Source organism: Callithrix jacchus, chromosome 14 (assembly GCF_049354715.1).
Source record: "Callithrix jacchus isolate 240 chromosome 14, calJac240_pri, whole genome shotgun sequence".
Taxonomy (NCBI): Eukaryota; Metazoa; Chordata; class Mammalia; order Primates; family Cebidae; genus Callithrix; species Callithrix jacchus.
Window position 1 is genome coordinate 26,657,649 of NC_133515.1, and position 23,468 is coordinate 26,681,116.

A 23,468-nucleotide genomic window follows, 5' to 3' on the forward strand; every position below is an offset into this window, starting at 1 on the left:
ATTCCTGAAAGAAGAGAACCATTTTGACTAGGTACAGATGAGAACTACCCCACTCATAATTTTCCACATTGGATGACTGGAGGAATACATATAAACTAGATGCTGGCTCTGTACATTTCCAACTATGTTTCCCTTCTACCCTCCAAGCAGTTCCAAGGCCAAGGTTGCAGGACCAGATCATAGTATGATACAATCTTTAGCTCTACCTACGATGTTGTGAAGCTGGGTGACTTGGCATAGTGAGTGGGGGGTAGGAGTGTTTTGGGGATTCATTCCTCTGTTGGGGAGTAACCATAACTAAAGGGGACATGGAAATCATTGTAGCTCCATACATATGTCCCACCAAACACTAACTAAATGTATTTTCAATTCAATTTTATCGTAGCCAACTTCCAAAAACGCTTCCAGCCACTTGGATAACACTCAGCACAAGTAGAAGTATGATTGAGAATTAGAAGAAACAGGTGCCTCAACAGATTTTAATGAAAATGTTTAATTTTGCACATTTTATTAAAGACATCTAATCATGTTAATATACTGCTAGGGTCATTCCCAGGATCCTAATTAGATGCCCTAAAACGTATACTTTATCTTCATGGTAAATCAACTCTGGGTGTAGTTACACTCGATGATGAGTTTCCATGTCAATGTCAATATTTAAGGCAAAAATTTGTATATGTAAAAAATTATTTATATGGCATATAATGGTCTAACACAATGAGCTTTTCCTCGGACTGTGGATCAGATTACTTTCCACTTTTGTTCATTTTCAGTTGAAGCAGTGGAGGTGCTTAGGATCATGTTATACAAACAATACGTACGTATACCATATTGTCTGGAAACAGCAGAGCCCCCTCTCTAGTATCATCATTGCAGGGCATCTTCTCATGAAGTGATGAAGTGAAAGGACAGGCAGAATTTCTGTAATACAGGCCATTTTCCTCTTTCTCTTTCTCTCCTGACCCCTTAGTATATAGAGTTTAATTCAAGTAAGTTATTGATTGTATGACAAGACCTTACTATACCACATGTAACACTCACAATTTCCAAAAATTGGAACAAACATTTCTGAAACTTCTTGGAAATGTAATTAAGCATCAAGCATCAAAAGCCCCCCCAAAAAGTTCATACCCCTAAGATTCAATTTCCAGGAATTTATCTTAACTAAATCATTACCAACATACTAAAATATGTAGTTAAAAGTGTGTTCATTGCTACATTATTTACTTTTTTTTAATTGTTAGAGATGGAATCTTGCTATGTTGCCCAGACTGGACTCAAACTCCTGGGTTCAAGCAGTCCTCCTGCCTCAGCCTCCCAAGTAGTTGGGATTACAGGTGCAAGCTACCATGCCTGGCCTTAGGTTTTTAATCAGTAAAAATTGAAAATAATCTGTTACTATATGGTCAATGATATGGCATTAAGTTAGTTATAGAATATTTACACAATGGAATACAACACATGGGTTTAAATGGCAATGTAAAGAAATATGAAAGATCTACTTGAAGAAAAAATTAAATGCTATTAAGAACACAGAAGATAATTTGTGTAAATGAAAATAAATACCCTGATCTTGGATAGAAAGACAAATATTGTCATGATTAATTATTAATCTAAAAGTTTAACCTCATCTCAATTAAAAATAACAATCAGAATTATTAAAAAAGAAGGTAATATGACTGTAAACTCTAATGAAAGTACAAATGGCAAGACTATCCAGAAAAATTGTAAAATTACTCTACCCCTACTACATAGTAAAATATATTATTAAAAACTGAAATAATTAAAACTCCTGGTAGTAATTCATGAGTGGATGTGCAGAAGTAAAGAGAGTCTAGAAAGACTCTGATGTAAGAAGGAACAGAGTTTAGGATAGAGATGGCCTTTCAACTTGAAGAAGAAAATGGTGGCTTGTTCAATAAATCTTATTAGGGCAACTAGCTAACTCATACACCAAAATTAATTCCAAGTGGATGTAAAATAAAAGGTATAAAATTAAAATTTAAAATGTAAAGGCAGATGCACAGAAACTTTTTTAATTAAAAAATTTTTAAAAACATTTAAAAATATGTAATTTTAGTAAAGGAGAGGCCAATAGTATATATAAGCCAATACAAAGCTCACAAGCCATAAAATATGCATTAAAAATGGCTACATAAAATTTAAAACATTTTGAAAAGAAAAAATGTCATAATAATGTCTAAAGGGAAAATGATAACCCAAGAAAAACATTTCAATGTAGATGACAGTCAAAAGGCTTATTTCTCAATATATAAAAATTTTAAAATAATAAATAAGAAAAAGGCCAATAAAAACATGGTTATCCACAACTACAGAGCTTCACATAAGACGTCATAGTAAAATATGTTTTCTGATTTTTTTTTTTACTTAGCTTTACTGACGTATAATTTACATACAACAAAACCTGCCAATGCTAAATGTAAAGTTTGATGAATTTCGATAAATGTTTGTGGTTGGTGATTGCCACAATTAGGATATAGAATTTTTCCATCACCCTAAACAGTTTCCTTTTGCCCTTTTGTAATCAATCTCCTTACCCTACCCCCGACATCTAGGAACCACTATGCCCTTTGGGTTACTATGGTTTTGTCTTTTCTAGAATTTCATAAAAATTAAATTATATAGTATGAGTCTTTTGTATCTGGCTTCTTATACTTAGCATAATGCGTTGAGATTCATCCATGCTGTTGCAAGCATAAATAGTGAATTTCTTTTTTATTGCTGAGCAGTAAATATTCCATTGTATGGATATACCACAATTTGTAGCAGTTGATGAACATTGTGGTTGTTTCCAGTTTGGAGTCATTATGAATAAAGCTGCTATGGACAAGTCTATAGGGACATGTTTTCATTTTTCTTGGGTGAATATCTAAAGAATGGAATTTCTGAGTCATATGTAAGTATACATGTAAATATAAAAGAAACTTGGTCAGGCAGGTGGCTCACACCTGTAATCACAGCACTGTGGGGGTCAGAGTTGGGCAGATCACCTGAGGTCAGGAGTTCGAGACCAGCCTGGACAACATGGTGAAACCCCATCTCTACTAAAACACATAAATTAGCTGGGCATGGTGGCACTCACCTATAATCCCAGCTACTCAGGAGGCTGAGGCAGGAGGATCACTTGAACCTGGGAGGCAGAGGTTGTGGTGAGCCAAGATCATGCCACTGCGCTCCAGTCTGGGTGACAGAGCAAATCTGTCTCAAAAAAAAAAAGAGAAAAAGAAAGAAAAGAAGCTGTCAGACCAGTTTCTAAGATTTCTAAGGTTGGAGCATGAGGAGAATCATTCACCAAAAATAGTAGAGTTCTTCCCAGAAAAAAGGGGACGGGTGTGAGGCAAAAGTAATTTCCACTTTTTTTGAAATATAGAAAACCATTTTTCAAAGTAGTTGTACCATTTTACATTCCCACCAGCAGCATATGAGTTCCAGTTGCTCCAAATCCTTGCCAGAACATGAAATGATCAGTCTTTTTAATTGTAGCCGTTCTTAAACATGTGCAGTGATATCTTATTGTGGTTTCAATTTGTATTTCCCTAATTAATGATTTCCACATTTTTTTCATGTACTTTTTGTTTTGCCATTTGTATTTTTTCTTTGGTGAAATGTCTGTTCAAATATCTAATTTAAGGTTTTTATTTGCTTATTGCATTATTCCTGCTGTAATTTCATGGTCTATTTCTAACAGTTGATTTTTCAACCTACTTACAAGTCATGTTCTTTGCATGCCTGATAAATTTTGTTTGCATGTTGGACATTGTAAGTTTCATGTTGCTGGGCATTGTTGTTGTTTGTTTGTTTTGTAACTAATTTTGGACTTTTTTTCTCCGAGCACAGTTAAGTTACTTGAGATCAGTTTGATCCTTTTGAGGATTGCTTTTAAGTTTTGTTAAGGTGGGTCCAGATAAGTGTTTATTTTAAGGCTAATTTAGCCTTCCCTGCCTCATTAAGATGATACCCCTTTGTGGAGTCTAGCCAGTGCTTTGTGTATAAAAGATCTCTGTTTTGGCTGGTATGAAAACAAATTACACCCAGCCCTATGTGAGCTCCAGGAATTGTTTGGCATATTGCTTTCTGGTAGTTCTTTCCGTGGCCTCATAGAATTTCACCCAGGCATGCTCAGGACAGTATTCAACTAATGAGTTGAAGTGACTGCTCTGCAGACCTCTGCTGCTCTCTCTAATCATCTCCCTCCACTCTTACATTCTGCTTCACAAATTCTAGCCACTTTGGGTTCCCTGGACTCTGATCTGTTTCCTGTATTCTGTGAAATTTCTGGGCTCTGTTTGGGTTCTCCATCCCTACAGCGATTCCTGGAAACTGCTTTGAGATGGTAAGCTCAGACAATTGTAAGACACTTCATTTGTTTCTCTTCTTTTAGTTATCACAGTGGAGTGCTGTCTGTTGTTCAATGCTTAGAAACAGTTACTTCTTTTTTTTATCCTGTTTTTCTAGTTGTTTGCAATGGGAGGACAACTCCCATGGCAGCCAAAGCTTCACAAATGAAAGTGGAATTCTCTTTTTTCTATTTTCAACTTTAAAAATCCCAAGGGAGATTATTGGCCCAGTTTCTGTTTGGTGACCACCCATAGATCAATCAAATTAGTGAAGATATATAAGAAAATCACAGTTCCTTAGGTTGGTGTGTGGGGAGGCTCATTCCCCAGTGAAAAACAGACAGCTCTTCCCAGAAGAAAGGGGAAAAGGGTACAGGGCAAAAACAGATGAGTGGCATCTACTATACAAGCAGTTCCGATGGGGTGCAGTGGCTCACGCCTGTAGTCCCAGCACTTTGGGAGGCTGAGGCAGGCAGATCACGAGGTCAGGAGCTCGAGACCAGCCTGGCCAATATGGTGAAACCCTGTCTCTACTAAAAACACAAAAACTAGCTGGGCATGGTGGTGCACACCTGTAGTCCTAGCTACTTGAGAAGCTGAGGCAGAAGAGTCGCCAGAACCTAGGAGGCAGAGGTTGCAATGAGCCAAGACCATGCCACCACACTCCAGCCTGGGTGACAGAGTGAGACTATGTTTAAAAAAAAAAAAAAAGCAGTTCCTATGAAAAAGAACTTGAAGTCAAGCAACTGATAGAGCTGTAAGAGTTCCATTGTCTAGAAGGTGGAGGCCATTCCCTGGCCTCATGTTTTCCAGGGCCAAGGACAAATAGGAGGTCCAGGATGGAGAGATATAATAAGTGTAACAGTTACACTGAAAGGAACAGAATGCAGTTAAAAAAAAAAAAGCAACTATCTTTTCTTTCTTCTTTCCCCCTCCTCTGCCCACCTAAGTCTGCTCTATGGACAAGTTCTTTCCCATCCCTTGTGAGAAATGTGAGGTTGGTCTCACTAGTTTTCTGGTCCTCTTCAGCTAACAAAAAGACCTCCAGATATTTTAACCCCATGAATAGTTTCATTTTCGTAATTAAAATGCTCAGTTCTGTTCAATAGTCAAATCTGAGAATTCCACTTACAGTGAGTAAGGAGTCTGCATGTGGTCAGCTTCTCCTTTATTTTCCTACCAACAGGATCTCTTTGAACCAAAATAGTCCATCCCCTCTACCGCTCCCCACCCCCAAGATGGCTAACAGTCTTTCTGACCCAGGGAATATGGGTGAGGGGTATGGATGGAGGGGGAGGGAGGTCTCTGCCTAGTGAGTATGGAAAGCTTTTCCCTGTGGAACATTGTTTTACCCGCTTAAACTTATGTTGAGGGAGGTATGGTGGGGTCAGACACAGATCAAGAGAGAGAAACTGGGAAGAGTTTTAGAGCTTTTTATACCCACAGTTTCCTGGAGAGTCCACGCATGCAGGACTACTCAGGGCCAGAGTCTGTCACAGAGAGACAAGGAGGGGTATAGTGGACAAACAGCTTTATCATGGTTTTTGAGGGAAGGAAAGGATGAAATAAGGCAAGCAGTTATAGGACTAATTGGGATCATTTCAGTGGTCTCTGAAGCACAGGGGCTGTCACTAGTTGTTTGGTGCCTGGCCCTGGGGCAATTAGGGCAGGTGTATAGTGTTCTAAGTGTGTTAGCCTGCTAAGAGAAGTGGTTGGGGGTCTATGGTTAATAGCCTGCTAGAGAAGGGGAATTGACCAGCCTCCAGCCAGAGCCTCAAAACTGGATCAAGGCAGCATGAAAAAACTGCTACATTACAGATATTTTATGGGTTCTTTGGAGACCTGAGACATGAGAGCATGTCTCAACTGCAGTCCCTTTGTTGTCTGTGAAGTCTTTCTTCTGCCTATATCAGGCACCCGCATGCACAGATTCTGCTACATCTGAGGGCACTAAGCTGTCTCCTGTGCTTTTCACATCTAACACTGAATTATACATGACACGATCATCAGCAAAGGGTAGGGTGCTTCGAGCACCATGCAGAACCTAAGGTATTGGAGGGTGGGAAAAGCAGCAGCAGAGGCAAGGAGTAGAGGACAAAGCGTTTCCAGTGCAACAGAATAAGGTACTCTCTGGAGCCAGGACTAAGGTGAGCAGAGTGAGGCACTCGTGAGGGTGCAACATTTAAGAGGTGCCATAAAATTCAGCAATTAAGATACATAATAGTTAATAAGGTATTTTTAAAAATACATAAAAATGTTTATATAGGGTGCACAAGTTCTCTTTTGCTTAAGATTTCAACGTGACTCAGCAGGGTACTGGGGCTATGCAATCGCAGCTTCTAGCTCTCCCCTTGGGATCCGGAGCAGCCCCCAATGAAAGGCCTTCCCTAGGAAGAAGTAGCCCTTCAGCCCAACCTTGAAGAAGGAGCTGAATCAAACCAAGGCAGGACGATGAGGCATGGCATATACGGACAGCGAAGAAGAAACCGCAAATATATGAATCCAAGATGCCTGGAGTGAAAACAGCTAGAGGACTATTTGGGGGAATGGTCATGGCAACGCGGTTATAGGCAGGTACCACGATCATATAGGGACTCTGTAGAATTTTAAGTAGGAAGGCAAGTGCCCACGTTTGTTTCTCATGCAGACAATGCTGAGCAGGGGACAGACTGAAGAGGTCGGGTCTGGATCCAGGTAAACCCTTTATGAGGCTAGCGCACTATCTGAATGAGGGATGACAGCCTTTCACCTAGACAGGTGCAGACAGATTCCCGAGGTCCAGATTCGGACCTCAGTTTCTCCACTGGAAAGCTGAGGGTGGGGTGGCACCCGGGTCCCTGCCCGCCAACGGGGCTGCCACAGGGTTTCCTAGGCGGGGCGGGTGCCCTGGGCGGGCGCAGGACCCGCCCGCCTTCAGCCGGGGGCCGGGACGAGCGGGGCGGGGCGGGCCCGCGGGTGCCCTGACCCGCTCACCGCCCAATCGCCGCGGGCCCGCCGAGCCCCGGGGGGCTGGGGCCGCCGCCGCCGCCGCCGCCGCCGCCGCCGCCAGAACGTGCCGCGGCTGCGCCAACGCGCGAACGCCGGGCAGGGCGGCGGGCACGCTCAGTTTGGTGGCGGCGGCCGTGCGCGGACGGACGTGCCAGGAGCGCCGCAGCCGCGCGCGCCGCCCGCAGCCGAGCAGAGCCGCGCAGCCCGGGCCGCGCCCGCCCGCCCGCCATGGTGTCATGGATCATCTCCAGGCTGGTGGTGTAAGTGTCCTTCTCCCCCGTGCCCCTCCGTTGCCTCCCTCTCCGCCCCCGACCCCAGGCTGCGCGCGCCCCTGTAGCACCCGGCCCCAGTGGCTCGGGCTATTAATACCCGGCGCCGCTAAATTTAGCGGTACAGTAGCCGCCGAGGACGCCTGCGGGTTGGCAGCGCAGGACGCGGCTGTAGCCTGGAGGCAGCCGGCGCCGGCGACCGCTTGCGGGGGAATGGGCCGGGGCAGCGAGGGCTGGGGCGCGCGGGGGCTCCGTGGGGGCTGCGTCTCGCCGCGCCGCGCCCCGGCCGCTTTGTTCCCCTGGTCGGTCGATTTGCAGAGAGGCCCCGAATGGGCGCGCCGCGAGGACACGCGTCTCTCTCCTTTGGGAGAAATGTGCGGTCGGTCGCCCTCACCGCGCCCCGTCGCCCAGCTTTTGTCAGGTGGAAAGGACAGCCTAGATGAGCCAGGGGCGCTGCCTGGAGGGTCAGCGCAGAACGCGTGGAGAGACGGAGGCGGGGCTCCCAGTGGGGTGGGACAAATCCTCCTTTTTAGGTGTCTTACATCGACAGTGGCAAAGGCAGGTGGGACATGGGAGGACGCATGTGAATCTTGGAGTAGACGCCTGGTGCCCCCGGCTCCGACTCTTTTTGCAGAGGTTTGAGAGACAGGGGCAGGTACCTCCAGTAGTGCACGGGAAATTTCCAAGTGACAGCTGCCTGGATGGTGGCAATGACACCTCCCAGGCCTTGCAGGAGAGTGCAGAGTCATCTGGGGTGAGGTCTGTGTGAAGCCATTGGGGATGGGCGTGGGGGCCGATTTTCTCCTTCAAGCCCCAGAACCCATAGGCGTTTGAAGAGCTACCCCCGTGGCTTTATTCTCCTTTGGAGATAGACGTGGCTGTTCCAGTCCAAGCTTCTTCCCTGACTGTCCTGGCTTGAGTCAGAACAGATTTGCCACCAGCTTTAGTGAGCCAGGGCTGAAATGGGTGTGGGGAGTCTAAGGCTGGGAGGAGGGTGGCAGGCACCTCAGGCTTTTTCTTTGTCTGAGAAAGATGGGCTCTGGACCCCAGTGATTGTGCACCATCACTCCCCACGTTTTGAAACACCTCCCATCTCCCTTCCCTTCTTTACTGATTTTCCCTTCTGAAGTGGATGTTGGCATTGTCTCCCACCACCATTCTGGGCTTTCCTGCCAAAGACAGTGTCTGAGCCTCTCGGCCCCCAAGTCACTCTAAAGGCTTCTCCACAGCTGTTCCTGACTGCAGTGGGTTTGCAGTGCACCTTGAGGTGGCAAGTTAAATATTTAGAAGATTTCTGCCAGCAGAGCCCACATGAATAATACAGGGAAGTGGCTGACACGCGTTGCCCTGCCTCATGCCTGTCCAATGCTGTCTAGCCTTCAGGTGATGGTTTCTCACTGAGATCGATATTGCCAGTGGATTCTGGAGAGCCCTCAGGGTGGGGCTGGACAGTTGAGTTGGCCTGGTTGGTGGGCTCACTGTAGGTCCTGCTGGCTGGGAGTGAGGCCCTCTGGTCCTGGGTCATGTAACTGTCATTGGTTTTACTAGCACCTCCCTCCCGCTTTTTTACAACGGGCAGCTGATGGGGATGGAGAGGAGAGGCATATATTTGGGAGGTGTCTGTTGCTTTCTAAAACAACCACATTTCCCAGAAACAAGACGTCAGAGAATTTAAATGCCCAGCATTCTGTGGCCCAAGGAGAGTTGATGGGATTTGGAATTGTTATTTCCACCATCAAGTCCAAAAGGTCATGGATATCACCTATCCCCCAGTTCCTAACTCCCTGTAGAAATGCAGCATGAGCATGTTAATTATGCATTATGAACATCATTTTTAATAGCAATACCTGTTCCATGAAGACAATATATGTTCATTACAGGAAAATTAGAAAAGATAAACAGACTGAAAATCATCCACATTCCCACCACACAGAGATAACTAATAATAATTGTGGAGGGTATATTCTTCAAGAAATTTTCCTATATGCATATATGTGCATATATTTATAATTAAAGGATATTATGGATTCAGCCCAATATTCTACACTCCACATACCTTGAGTAACTTAATAAGAGGAGGAATGCTTTGTTTGGAATCAGAACACCTGTGGTTCAAATCCCATTTTGCCTCTTGCCAGAAGATCCCAGTTCACAACTTAGATCACAGCAGACGCTAGTCCACAGCTAGTTAAACTCATGTTGCTGTTGCAAAGACTTCCATGACACTTGATATATAAATCATCAAGCACCACGGAGAGCAGTAAATCAATGATGAGTCCCTCCTTCTGTCCTCCCCAGAAACCTTATGAAAGGTTATCAGGGGCTCTCAGACTTAATTTACGCCTGCGGTTTTCAAACTGGGTTTCCTGAGGGCCACCCAGCCTGAGCAGATGGGCTCTGGGCTCCTCATCCCTGATTCAACCCAAGCAGTTCCCTTTTTGTTTGTCTTATATATTGGGGTTCTAGATAAAATATAATTAAGAAAAGTAGATGTGTTTTTCTGCTAATAAAAGCCACTGATCTCGTCCTCCCTCCACATCTGTAAAACTGCGGAGGAAATTTCCCATGCCAAGGACACAAGATGAGCTGGTAAAGAAAACAGGGTCCAGATTTTTAGTCCAGTCCAGTGCTTTTTCCACCTTCACTCCCCACTGCCAGTTGACAAATGGATCTATTTCAAGCTCCCTAGACCTCTGGTATGGGAGCATCCTATGGTTTTGTCCATGAGTCAAGTTTTGTGTAAGCAATCTTTTCATGGTTTTGTAAGCCTCTGTCACATCAAAGACCATGTAAGGAAGACCTATCACTGAGTTCTGAGGATAGAGAGGGAGTGTCTTCCTGTCTTTGTGTGGTCCCAACCATCCAACCAGAGGTATCATGACAAGCTGATGGCCTCCAGGGACAGCCAGCCAGTGCTTCTGGATGTCTCTGCTGCTACTGGCTGTAAGCATTTCGAAGACAGTAATTGTGGGTTTTTCCCTTTCAAACCCCTTTTCCTCTGCCATGAGTCTTTCTCGAAGTACCTGGCACCTGAGTGCACTGAGTGAAGGTTGGTTGTGTTGAAGGAAATCCCAGGCCCTGGGGACAAGCAGAGTAGCTGGCCAGTGCTGGGGACAGAGGGTAGCAGACATCAGGATTCTGCCCACTGGGCAAGGCTCTTAGAGTGAGGACCAGTTTGAGATACTCCCTTCTTGCCAGCTGTCTTTCTCCTAACTTCCTTGGCTCAGCCTGTAAAGAATTAAGGAAGAGATACTCAGTGCAATAGCACTCAGAACCTGGTTGATCCTTCATGGTACACAGGGGCTCATTTAGGACCTGCCTGCTTGCCTCCTTTTGTTTTCTTTACAGACACCTCAAGGCCTAGGTATGAATGAATTTTAAACTGGGGAGAGCATGTTTTTGCGCACCCTGTTAGCGGAGGACAGTGATGTTGCTCTGTGACTTCTTGGAATAATATCCCACTTTGAAGCATTATTCTAAGGAGCAGGTCTTGCCTCATTGTCTTGGCCAAGGTCCAGAATGTTGGCTGAATGGATCTAGAGCTTCCCACCCCTTATGGGATTAGTAGACTAAAACCCCAATTCACGGCATGGGGAAAAGAGAGTCCTAAGTCTATAAAATTTTCTGAATAACTAATGGCAGAAAACATTTTATTTCCATGTTGTACATTTTTTAGAATATTAGTTTTTAGAAAATACAGTGTGATGATCAAGACGAAGTCTTGGTTTGATGGCTAAAGATCTGGCTAATTTCCAGGACTGGAATTTGGAGCATGAAGTCTGTCGTGGATCAGGGACGTGAAAATGGATGGGACTGGAAGGAATGTCGATTGTCCTCAAGATGTTCCCCAACTGTTGCAAAACAAATGGAAAAAAAGGAAAAGATCATAAATCCTTAAATATACGCTAGCCTTCCTATGGGGCCTGCTTTTAAAATGTGGCATGCAGGAAATTGATTCAGTTAATGGAGGGTTCCAGTTGGTTGAGGAATGATTTCCTGGCACCATGCTGTAGTACACTGTGGGAACTGGGTAAATGTTTTAGTTGAATTGTGAAAGGAAAGATGTTAGGCTGGAAGGCAGAAGACATGTGTTCTAGTCCCAGTGCTGGTCTGACCCACTGTCACAGTCCTAAGGGCAACTCCCACCCACACTGGGGCCAGCTCCCTGTCTAAGAGACAAGATTTTTGGCCACAGTCACCTTGGAGGGTCTAAGAGCTCTAAAAGTCAGTGTTCCTCTAGGTCTCTTCCTTCCCCAGCTGGCTTGTATGCATCACATTTATTTATAAACAGAAGTATCCTCAAGGAAGTGAAAAATACCAGCTTAGATTTTTCCGCTGTTGAGTTGCCCCGTTTCTTTGTTTAGGAAACCTGCCTGCCTGCTGAGAAGTAGCTTTTCTGCACTTCTTCCCACTGTGTCTTATTTGAGGTTAGCTGACAAGTGAGGGTCCAACTTGGTTATTACTGGGTCAGTCTCCCTGCTTCCTTCTGAAGCCAGCTATCTTTTTTGGAGGGTGTATTATGTCGGGGGAGGAGGAGCCCTGTGGAGAATGAGGGAAGGGGGAGTCAGGCCCTCTTTTGCCACTTAGTGGGGCTGCCATTTTGTGTGTGTGCAAGTGTGTATGAATGTGTGTTTCCAGGAAAGTTTGGGAGGCTCGGGAAAGGGGAGACATGGCAGTGTGGCAGCCATAGCATGTGGAACCTTTGAAATTTCACTGCCAGGGATGAGCCACATACATGCCGAGCTGGTTACCAGAATTCTTAGTCTGGGGGATTTTTTCAGCCCCCAACAAGAAGTAAGGGGGGGTACACTTGGGCACTAAGGATGTTTTCTTCTTGATTCTGAGGCTTGGGAGGGGAATTGGGATTCTTAAGAAATTGGAAGTTGGATCATTATTTTCAGAGTATTTATTCTGAATTTTTCAGATTTCATCTGTCTTTATTACAGAAGCACATTATTTTCACTTTGGGGTTTTTAAGTGACACTGGGGCTTTCCTGGGAATACAAATAAAAAGGAAATATAGATTGAGGAACAACTATTTGGCACACAGTAGGGATGTCAGAAGGAATCTTGAAAGTAATTTGGTATAGGCCTTCAAGCATGTGTGGGTACCAAGACCAGGGATGGCAAGTGAGGTTCATCTCTTATGATTAATGTAAGGCTGCCTAGGACACTGTCTTGAGGAGCAAGAAGCTGGGTTTGGCTCAGCTGGGAAGAAGTCCCAAGAGTGCTTCGTGGAGGGAAGATGGTAATGGGGCCACACGTGTTGGTTCAGTATTTGCTCTTCCAGACTTAGCTCATTCCTGATCAGAAAAGGTCTGCCCCATTGTCAGATTTACCAGATTAGTAAACAGAGAGCATCTGTTATTTGAGTTAACATCTCCTCCTGACATCCCATCCCTCCCTCTCCCTGTGGCCTTGTCAGTTACCTGGCAGTTCTAGGACAAAGGTGCCTCCCGTTGCCACTAGGGAGCTGTCCAGCCTAGTGGCTCTCTTGCCCTGCTTCTGTTTCCTCTTAGGACTATTATGCATAGTGTATGCTACATTCCCCCCTTTTTTTTCTCTTTCACTGATCACAGTGAAAGTCTGCCTTAGGCATTTTCCTGCCTGTGTATGTGTGTATATCCTTTCCCCTTCTTTGTAGGTGACTCTAGATAGTACTTTGGGCTGCAAAACAAGTTTTCCATTTCCTTCTGGTAATGTGCTCCACCCTTCCTCCCTTTACTCAGTCACAGAAGTCAGCACGTGACCCAGGGCTAGGTATGCATTTCCCCAGGCATAGACATTCATCCAGAGGTGAGCAGGTGACCCAAACTGAGATCCTTCCCCAGGGTTTCTTGACTTGGAACTTAGGGAGAATACTATTGCCTATGGGGTACAGAGTTGGAAAGATATGAAGTTAGGGCTGAGGCATCTAAACCCCCTGACTTACTTGGAGAAAGTCCATAAGCAAAAGTGGAGAATACAGCAAAGCAATGATAAATGGAAATGAGACATGGGGTGAGAGAAAGAGGCTGATGCTGACACAAGGAGCCTTGGTTCTGGTTGCTCAGGCCCCAGTTCCTTCAGCTGCTTCTTTGATGCTATGAGCTGTCCTAGAATGTCCTAGAATGAAAACTTTAAATGGTACTTATAATCAATTAAATATTTGTTGTTAAGATGGACTGGGGTACGTTGCACTAACAACTCCCAAATCCCAGCGGCTTGAGACAACAAAGGTTTGTTTCTTGCTCTCTGCTGCCTGTTTACTGTTGGTTAGCAGAGGTAATCTGCTCATTATATTCACTCAGAGTCCCAGGCTGACTGGGTCTCCTTTGTCTTAACATTACAACATAAGACATCAGGATTCTGGCCGGGCACGGAGGCTCATGCCTGTAATCCAAGTATTTTGTTTGGCAGAGGCGGACAGATCACTCGAGCCCAGGAGTTTGATATTAGCCTGGGCAACATGGTGAAACCCCATCTCTACAAAAAAATACAAAAATTAGCTGGACATGGTGGTGTGCACCTGTGGTCCCAGCTACTTGGAGGATGAGGTGGGAGGATCATTTCAGTCTGGGAGCTGGAGGTTGCAGTGAGCCAAGTTTGTGCCACTGCACTCAGCCTGGGCAACAGAGGGAGATCCTGTCTCAAAACACACACGCACACACACACACCAGGATTCACTGTGGTAGGGAGAGAAAAATGGAGAGTCACATACTAGCTCATAAGTACCTGCACCTGGGGATGATAACATGCCCATTTCTGCTCACATTTCACTGGCCAAACCTATAGTGAAGTGGGTGGGGAATTACACTCCTCACTAAAGGACAGCCCTAATGACCACCATATATGTTGAATGAATGACTCGTAACCAGCTTTGCAAACCTAGAAATGTCCTTGGCATAACATGGTATTGTGCAACTGGGAGAGTCCTGACATACTCCTTCAATCTCTACACTAGAAATATCTCTCTCACTTCTCTTTTAGTCCCTTTATTTTGTTAGTCCCTTTATTCTGTTTATGAGTTGAGAAAGGAATTCTTCAGTTTGAGGATAAATTAGCAATTACAAAGAACTGATGCTATTCCATAGCTTGTCTTGGAAGGTGCCCTCTGGTTTTTATTATACTTTCCATGTGTGTCTCTGTCTGCCTTTCTCTGCAAAGCCTCCCATAGGTCCCCTAACCAAGAAAGACTTCTGTCCTCTGGGTCCCCAGAGTAGCATTGTCGTCACTTTGTTCCTGGTGCTGTGGTGGTCTGTGGATTGATATCCCCTTATGAACCATGTCTGCTTTGTCTCCCTCACAGTTTCTCATATGCAGTAGGTGCCCAGTGAGTGCATGTTGGATTGTGAATGAGTCAGGACCTCACTCCTCAGAGTGTGGTCTGTGTACTAGCATCATTGGCATTACCGGAGTTAGGAATGCAGTCCCAGGCCTAGCACACCTATGTTTTAACAAGATCCCCATAAAGCCTAAGAAAGGCTGAGTCAGGAGACAGGGTGCCATCATGTTCCCTGTGAAATGAAAAGATACTTTCCTGAGGTTCCCATTATTGTCTGTGGACCTGGGATTCAATCTGAAGTTACCATTTGTGCTAGACTGTGGTTCATGCTTTCTGGTTCTGAGAGGTTCTGACCTCAACATTTTATGAGTTCTAAATAGCATACCTGGACTCTGTCAAGCCAGTGCCCAACCAAGTACCTTTTGATATGGACAGGAGCAGGGAAATACTGGGTAGAAGAGGGCAGTTCCCCAGCAAAGGCCCCACTGAGCCTCAAGCCTGGAAACTGCAGCTCTAAATTCGAACAGTTATCTCTGTTTTCCTGCCCAAATGTTGCTTTTTCCAAAACCACTCTGGCCCACCACGCCCCCCATCCTGTACCCAATAAAAACCCCAAACTTCACTGTCAGAGAAGCAGAGTGGTGTGGCAGAGGAGAGAAGAGAAGCATCTGAATGTTGAGAGGAGTTTGGCTGGGGATAGCTGCACTCCAGGGGAAGATTATCTTCCCTCTCTATCCCCTTTCTAGCTCCTCATACCACTAAGAGTGACCTCCATCACTCAATAAAATATCCACATTCACCATCCTTCAAGTCCGTGAGACCTGATTCTTCCTGGATGCCAGACAAGAACCCGGGTACCAAGAGGGCAGGGTGTAAAAGACTGTCACCTTGACTCTCCACTGAGCTGGTTAATGCCATCTGCAGACAGCAGCTGCTAAAACAGCATTAATTTTAACACACTCCTAGATGCTGCCTTGGGGCCAGAGCCCAAAAGCACTCAACCGGTCCTGGCACCCACTTACCTTCATGCTCCCCCTCCTGCAAGAGGTTTGAACACTGCAGGCTAAGTAAGTAAGCTATACTTTCTTTTTTTTTTTTTTTCTTTTTTGAGATGGAGTCTCACTGTGTCGCCAGGCTGGAGTGCAGTGGCATGATCTCACTTCATTGCAATTTCCGCCTCCTGGGTTCAAGCTATTTCCCTGCTTCAGCCTCCTGAGTAGCTGGGACTACAGGTGTGTACCACCACACCCAGCTAAATTTTTGTATTTTAGTAGAGACTGGGTTTCACCATGTTGGCCAGGCTGGTCTTGATCTCCTGACCTCATGATCTGCCCACCTCAGCCTCCCAGAGTGTTGGGATTATGGGTGTGAGCCACCACACCTGGCCTCTTGTCCCACTTTCATAGATGGGTTGCCTAATTGTGATCAGTGTAAAATTTACTCTTGTCACACCTGGGGCTTAGACTACCAAAGCTATGCCTGTCAGATACAATATTGGGCTGAGTGGGTCACACTGCTCAGAGAAGAGGGATACAATCCTCCTGACTATTTTCCCTGCTTCTACTTCTGTCCCTCCAGTGATCTCATTAAAATGTAAGATAGGCCATCTTTCCCCTGCTGTTTAAAAATTGCACCATCCCACTAAGAGTAAAATTCAAACTCCTTACCATTGTCAGTAACATTCAACAAGGTCTGGCTCCTGTCCACACTCTGATCTTACCTTGCAGTGGCCTCCCCTCTCTTACTCGGCTTCAGCGTCCTCACTGTTCTTAGAAGGTGGCAAGCTTGTCCCACCCAGCAGCCTTTGCACACACGTATATTAATAATATATATTATTTCTATAAAAGAGCTACCAGTTAGAGACCTTAGAATAAGTCTTTTTAAAAATGAAAAAAGAAATAAAGAATTGAAAATATAAGAAAACAGTATATCCTGGGGGAGGGAAATAGACTCACATGGAAAAGAAGGACTTCTTAAGTGAAAAATAAAGTGTTGACATTAAAAACCCAGTGAATAGGTTAAAATGGATTGAATACCAAGAAGGTGGTGTTTTTCACACTGCATGGTACAGCTAGAAGGAATCTCAGTGATGTCATGCCCTTGTTTGACAGACAAGGAAGATGGAGAACCACAGACATGGGTGATCTGTCAAACTCATGAGCCTGATTGGCTAGGCCAAGACTTAAGGCCAGGTTTCCAAGTTCTAAAAATGTTTTAATGTGGAAAAAAGAGTAAGCTTGTTTTATGTGGTTAGAGAATTGGACTAGAACCCTGTGGGTGGCTAGAAGACATATTTTTGGCTTGTTGGAAGGAAAAGGTTTCCAGTACTTGGCACTAACAGCACTGGGCTGCCCTGTAAGGCAGGGCACTCCTGGCTTCCAACACTAAAAACTGTCCAGCTCTAAAACTTTATGATTTTTTTTTTTTTGAAACAGAGTTTCACTCTTGTTGCCCAGGCTGTAGTGCAATGACATGATCTTGGCTCATTGCAATCACCACCTCCCGGGTTTAAGAGACTCTCTTGCCTCAGCCTCCTGAGTAGCTGGGATTACAGGCATGTGCTACCACGCATGGCTAATTTTGTACTTTTAGTAGAGATGGGGTTTCACCATTTTGGTCAGGCTGGTCTTGAACTCCTGACCTCAGGTGATCCATCCACCTTAGCCTCCCAAAGTGCTGGGATTATAGGCATGAGCCACCATGCCTGGCCAAAACTTTATGATTTTAATCTTTTTCCTTATGGTGGTTGAGGAAGAGAGAGAGAAGAGCTATTAAAAAGATTGCCTTTTTCAGTGATTGGGACTTCTATCCTTGCTCTAGATTGATTGATTGATTCATAGCTTGGTCGATTTATTCATTGATGTACTGCTCTTTTTTTTTTTTTTTTAACCATTTGGTGCATGCCAGTCACCAGGGATATAAAGATGAATGAATTTTGATTCCATGTCTGAGAAGTTTATGAGGTCATATAGCTAGTCAGTGGGAAACTGGGACTTGAATTCAAGTGTCCCTCTGACTGGCCAGTGCTGTTTCCATTGGGTGGGTATTTTGTGGGGGTGTGTAAATGATTTCTCTGGCTTTGGTTGGAAATTGCAGGGATAAGCCCTTTTAGCAAGGGAAATGGTACATCTTACATATGAAGGAATTAAACCACTGCTTCGTATTCCTACGGAGTGGGGGACACTGTGGCATCCAATGTTGGAGAGAAGAAAAGGCAGAGGACAGGGTGCACTAAGTGGAAAACAGTCTGAGATGAAGAGGTGAGTGAAGTCAAGCATCCTTTCCCACTGTATTAGCCTATGATTGCTGCTGTAACAGGTAACATGAGTTTAGTGGTTTAAAACAAGAGTTCTGGAAGTCAGAAGTCTGAAATTACTCTTCTGGGGCTAAAATCAAGACATTGGCAAGGCTGGTTCCTCGTGGGAGTTCCAGGGGACACTCCATTCCTTGCCTCTTTCAGCTTCTGGTGGCTGCTGGCATTCCTCGTGGCTACATTACTCCAGCCTCTGCTTCTGTGATCCCACCGTCTCCTGTTCTGCCCTTAAATCTTCCTCTTAGGGCACCTGTGATTACATTTAATCACAAATTAAATAGGACCCACTTGAATAATCCAGGATAGTCTCTCCATCTCAAAATCTTTCACTTAATTCTACCTGTGAAGTCCCTTTTGCCGTATAAGGTAACATTCACAGGTTCTAGGAATTAGGACCTGAATATCTTTGCAGGCCATAACTCAGCTGACCTACACCCATTATCACAGGCCCTACTGCATCCAGGCTGAGGGGAGTTCATCTAAGAATAACCTAAAGAAAGGAGAAATATGCAAAGGAACACTTTGATGTTCTAACGTCTTTCTCTCTCTCTTTTTTTTTTTTTTTTTTTTTTTTTGAGAGACAGGATCTCACTCTGTTGCCCAGATTGGAGTACAGTGGCAAGATCATAGCTCACTTCAGCCTCGAACTCCTGTCTTCTGCAATCCTCTTACCTCAGCCTCCCAAGTTGCTGGGCTTATAGGTGTGAGCCACTGTGCTTGGATTCTAATATCTTATTTTGTTTCTGTTTCTGGGCTCTCCTTGATTTGCAAAAAGTAGTTAATGAGGCAATAGAAAAGACTATTTATAAAGAAAACGTGGTCAGGGGTAATGGATAATAGTACAGTGACAGTTCATTTACTCATCACCAGTTTAAGAACTAGAACACTACCTTTATTGTATGAATATACCATAATATACTCATCAGTCAAACTCTTGATGAATATTTAGGTTGTTCTAGATTTTTCTTTTGCACTCTCTCAGAAAGAGTGCTGCAGTAAACATTCTTGTGTGTTTCCTGGTGTACTTTGCACAGGTTTTGTTAGGGTTAGTTTGGCTGAGGCAGAGAATATCTGCATCTTCTGCTTGACCAAGTAACATAAATTAAGCTTCCATAGTAAAGGAGGTCTGTCCTGGGGCTTTTTATCCTGTGCCATTGATCACTTTGACTGACCCTGCACCAGCACCACACTGTCGTAATTACCATAGCTGGATGAAAATTCCTGATGTCCGGCTTGGCAAGTGCTCCACCATTTGTTCTTCATAAACTGTTCTCCAATACAGTTTTCTTTCAGCAGTGGGTGAGATTCCATTTGCACTGTGTCTTTACTGTCACTTGATATTCTTACACTTTAGAATTTTTGCCAGTCTGGTGGGTACCAAGTGGAATCTCTTTATGGATTTAATTTGCATTTCATGAACACTCGTGAGACTGAGCATCTTTTCATATGTTTATTGGCCATTCATGTTCTCTCTTCTGTGAAGCGCCAGCTCAAGCCTTGCCAGTTTTTCTCTTGTCCTTATCTTGTTGATTTGTAGGTGTTTTTAACTCTTCTGGATGCTAAACTTCTGTCATTTATATGTTACAAATGTCTTCTCCCAGTCTGTGGCTTATTTTATTATCTTTTTTATAGTCTATGTGGTTAAGTGGAAATTCTTAATATTGATGCAATAGACAGCATTTTTTTTGCTTATAGTTTGTGCTTTTTGTGTCCTGGGAAAATAAAATTGAAATTATTCTCCCATTTTGCTCTAGCAGATTCGTAGTTTTGCTGTTCGCACATTATTTCTTAATCTATTGAGTTGATGCTATTTATTCAAAAGTTCATCCTTTCTCTTCAGATTTTCCATGCTCAGCCCTGTCATAAAGTGAGTTTCTATAATGTGCAGGTCTGTTTCTGGGTTCTTCATTTTGTACCATTGAATATTTTGCCTGCCTGCAACAGTGCCACACTGTGTTAGTTACCAAAACTTTATGAAGAGTCTTGATATCTGGTGTGGCACGTTCCTCACCTTGTTCGTCCTCAAGAGTGCCTTAGTGCAGTGGTTTCCAGCCTTTCTGGCACCAGGAACTGGTTTCATAGAAGACAATTTTTCCATGGGTGGGGGTTGGGGGGCAGTTTTAGGATGAAACTGTTCCACCTCAGTCATCAGGCATTAGATTCTCATAAGGAGGCGCGCCTCCTAGATCCCTCGAATGTACAGTTTGCAATAGGATTCACACTCCTATGAGAATCTAAGGCCATTGCTCATCTGACAGGAGGCAGAGCTCAGGTGGTAATGCTGCTGTTCACCTCCTGCTGTGCAGCCAGGTTCCTAACAGACCACTGACGGGTCTGAGTTCCTGTCTGCAGCCCCCAGGTTGGGGGCCCTGCCTTAGTGCTTTCCTCTTCCATATGCATATTTAGAATTAGCTTAGAATTATGTGTTACACTGCATATACAAATAATCTGTTGGGATTTTTATTGGACTAACATTACATATGTGGAACAATAGAATACTGATGCTCTTTTATTTTTAATTTTTGGAGATAGAGTCTGGCCCTGTTGACAAGGCTGGAGTGCAGTGGCACAATCACGGCACACTGCAGTCTTAACTTCCTGGGTGCAAGAGATTCTCCTGCCCTGGCTCAGCCTTCCAAGTAGCTGGGACCACAGGTGTGTGCCACCATGCCTGGCTAATTTTTTAATTTTTTGTAGAGATGTTGTCTTTCTATGTTCTCACTATGTTGCTCATGCTGGTCTTGAACTCCTGACCTAAAGCTATTCTCCTACCTCCTCCTTGCCTCCCAGGTGTGAAGCCTTTTATTTTTTTAGAGACAGCATCTCACTCTGTTGCCCAGGCTGAAATGCAGTGGTGAGATCCTAGCTCACTGCAGCCTCAGACTCTTGAGCTTAAGGGATCCTTCTGGTCTCAGCCTCTTGAGTAGTTAGGACTACAGGTCTGCACCACCATGCCCAGATGATTTTTAAAAAATTTTTGGGCCAGGTGCAGTGGCTCATACTTGTGATCCTAGCACTTTGGGAGGCTGAGGCATGCAGATTTCTTGAGCCCAGGAGTTTGAGACTAGCCTGGACAACATGCTGAAAACCTGTCTCTACCAAAGTAAATACAAAAATTAGGCATGATGGGGCCTGTGGTCCCAGCTACTCAGGAGGCTGAGGTGCAAGGATTGCTTAAGCTCAGGAAGTCAAGGCTGTAGTGAGCTGGGATGATGCCACTGCATTCCAGCCTGGGTGACAGAGCAAGACTCTCTAAAAAACAAAACAAAACAATTTTTTATATTTAGAGACAGGTTCTGTCTCTGTTGCCCAGGCTGGTCTCTAACTCCTGACCTTAAGCAGTGCCCCCTAAAGTGCTGGGCCTCCCAAAGTGCTGGGATTACAGACATGAGTCACCATGCCTAGCTAATATCGATGTTCTTAATGTGTTGTTGCACTCCATAAATATGGTATCTACTTTTATTTATCTGGGTCTTCTTTAATGACTTTCAATGAAATTTTATAATTTTGCTGTAGATGTCATACACATCATTTGTTAGGTTTATTCCCAGGTATTTGATATTTGTTGATGCCAGTGTATTTAGTATCTTAATAAAATTTCATCTTCCAACTGTTGGAAGAATACAGTCTTGCTTAACTGCAGATTCTTTTTGGTTTTCCAAATAAATAGTCACGTCATTTGAGAATAGTGCAGTGTTGTGTCTTTCTGGTCATTATTCTCTTTTATTTCCTCATTTTGCCTTGGTTTGGTTTCCCAGTGCATGATGACTAAAATTGGTGAGGCAGACACTCTTATCTTGTTTCTGACTTAAAAAGGAATGCTTCAGCATTTTCCCATGAAGTGTCATGCTTGCTGTAGGATTTTCAGAAATTTATTGTTTCATTTTAAAATGATAGTTTGCTAAGAGTATTCAAAATGAATATTATATTTTATCTAATGCTTTCATTGAGACAGTGTAGTTTCTTTTTGGTCCTTAGTCTAAGCGGTAAATTGCACTAATTACTTATACTATTAAACCAAACTGGCCTTCCTGGATAAATCCAATTTGGTCATAAAGTTGTTTTTCTCTTTTGTGGTTAAAATGATCATGGAGGCGATTTGCTAATATTTAGGATTTTTTTTTAAAGCTGTGTTTGTGAGTGATATTGGCTGTGTTATTTTTGTATGGTTTTGGTATCAAGATTGTGCTAGCCTCAAAAGTTAATTTGGGGGTGTCTCATCTTTTTCCGTACTCTGAGATAGTGTATGTAATATTGGATATCTTTCTTGGTTAGTAGAATTTGCCAGTGAACTCCTCAGAGCCAGGGGTTTTTCAATAGGAAGATTTTAAACTACTGATTCAATTTATTTAATGGTATAGGCTTATTCTATCTTTTTGGGTCAATATTCTTTTAGGACTTAATTCATTTCTGTAGTTTTTCAAACTTACTTACTGTTAACAATATTGCTTCTGCACCCTATTCCTTCTCCCCTCTTCTTCTAGCACTCTAATTAGACATGTGTTAGATGTTCCTCCTCTGTCTTTCAAGTTTGTTCATTTCAGTCAGGCGCTGTGGCCCATGCCTATAATCCCAGCACTTTGGGAGGCCAAGGTGGGCAGATCACTTGAGGTCAGGAGTTCAAGACCAGCCTGGCCAACATAGCAAAACTCCATCTCTACAAAATACAAAACTCAGCCAGACTTGGTGGCAGGCACCTGTAATCCCAGCTACTCAGGAGGCTGAGACAGGAGAATTGCTTGAAACCAGGAGGTGGAGGTTGCAGTAAGCCTAGATCATGCCATTGCACTCCAGCCTGGGTGATAAAAGGGAAACCCTATCTCAAAAAAAAAAGGTCTCTTCATTTCTGATTTCTGATTTCTTTTTCTGTCACTGCTGCATTATGAATAATTGTGTGCACATCTGTCTCCTCAGTCATGTCTAATCAGCTGTTAAACATATCCACTGATTTACAATATTTTAATTATTAGAGTCTACAAATTCTATTTAGTTCTGTTTCAGAAATCACTATATTTTAGGATATCTGTTCCTTCTACATGTTTTAAAATTCCTTTTTTATTCCATTAAACATAATAAACATATTTATGTTATGTTCAGAGTCTGATAATCCTAGCATCGAAACTATTTTTGAGGGACAATTTAGCTCTCTTTTTTCTGGTGGCTCCCAATCAAGGTGCATTATGTGTTTCGTAGTTCTTTTTTTTTTATATTCCTTGGAAGTTTATCTGTAGGAGTTCTTTAGGCTTGGGTCAAAGGTGAATTCCTCCAGGGAAGAT

The 23,468-nt window shown here is 43.8% G+C and overlaps 1 protein-coding gene across 6 annotated transcripts in view; it reads left to right on the plus strand.

The window, feature by feature from the left end:
* The first annotated feature begins 6,992 nt into the window (after positions 1-6,992).
* Positions 6,993-23,468, plus strand: part of REEP1 (receptor accessory protein 1) — a 118,201-nt gene continuing 101,725 nt past the window's right edge. For 5 of the 6 annotated variants that reach the window (XM_035273399.3, XM_078348957.1, XM_035273400.3 and 2 more), the window contains exon 1: positions 7,463-7,606. In XM_035273399.3, the coding sequence (XP_035129290.1) occupies positions 7,575-7,606 (32 nt within the window). In that variant the 5' untranslated portion in view covers positions 7,463-7,574. Of the gene's footprint in view, positions 7,053-7,462; positions 7,607-23,468 lie in introns of those variants that run through there. The other variant, XM_035273402.3, reaches the window with a different exon arrangement.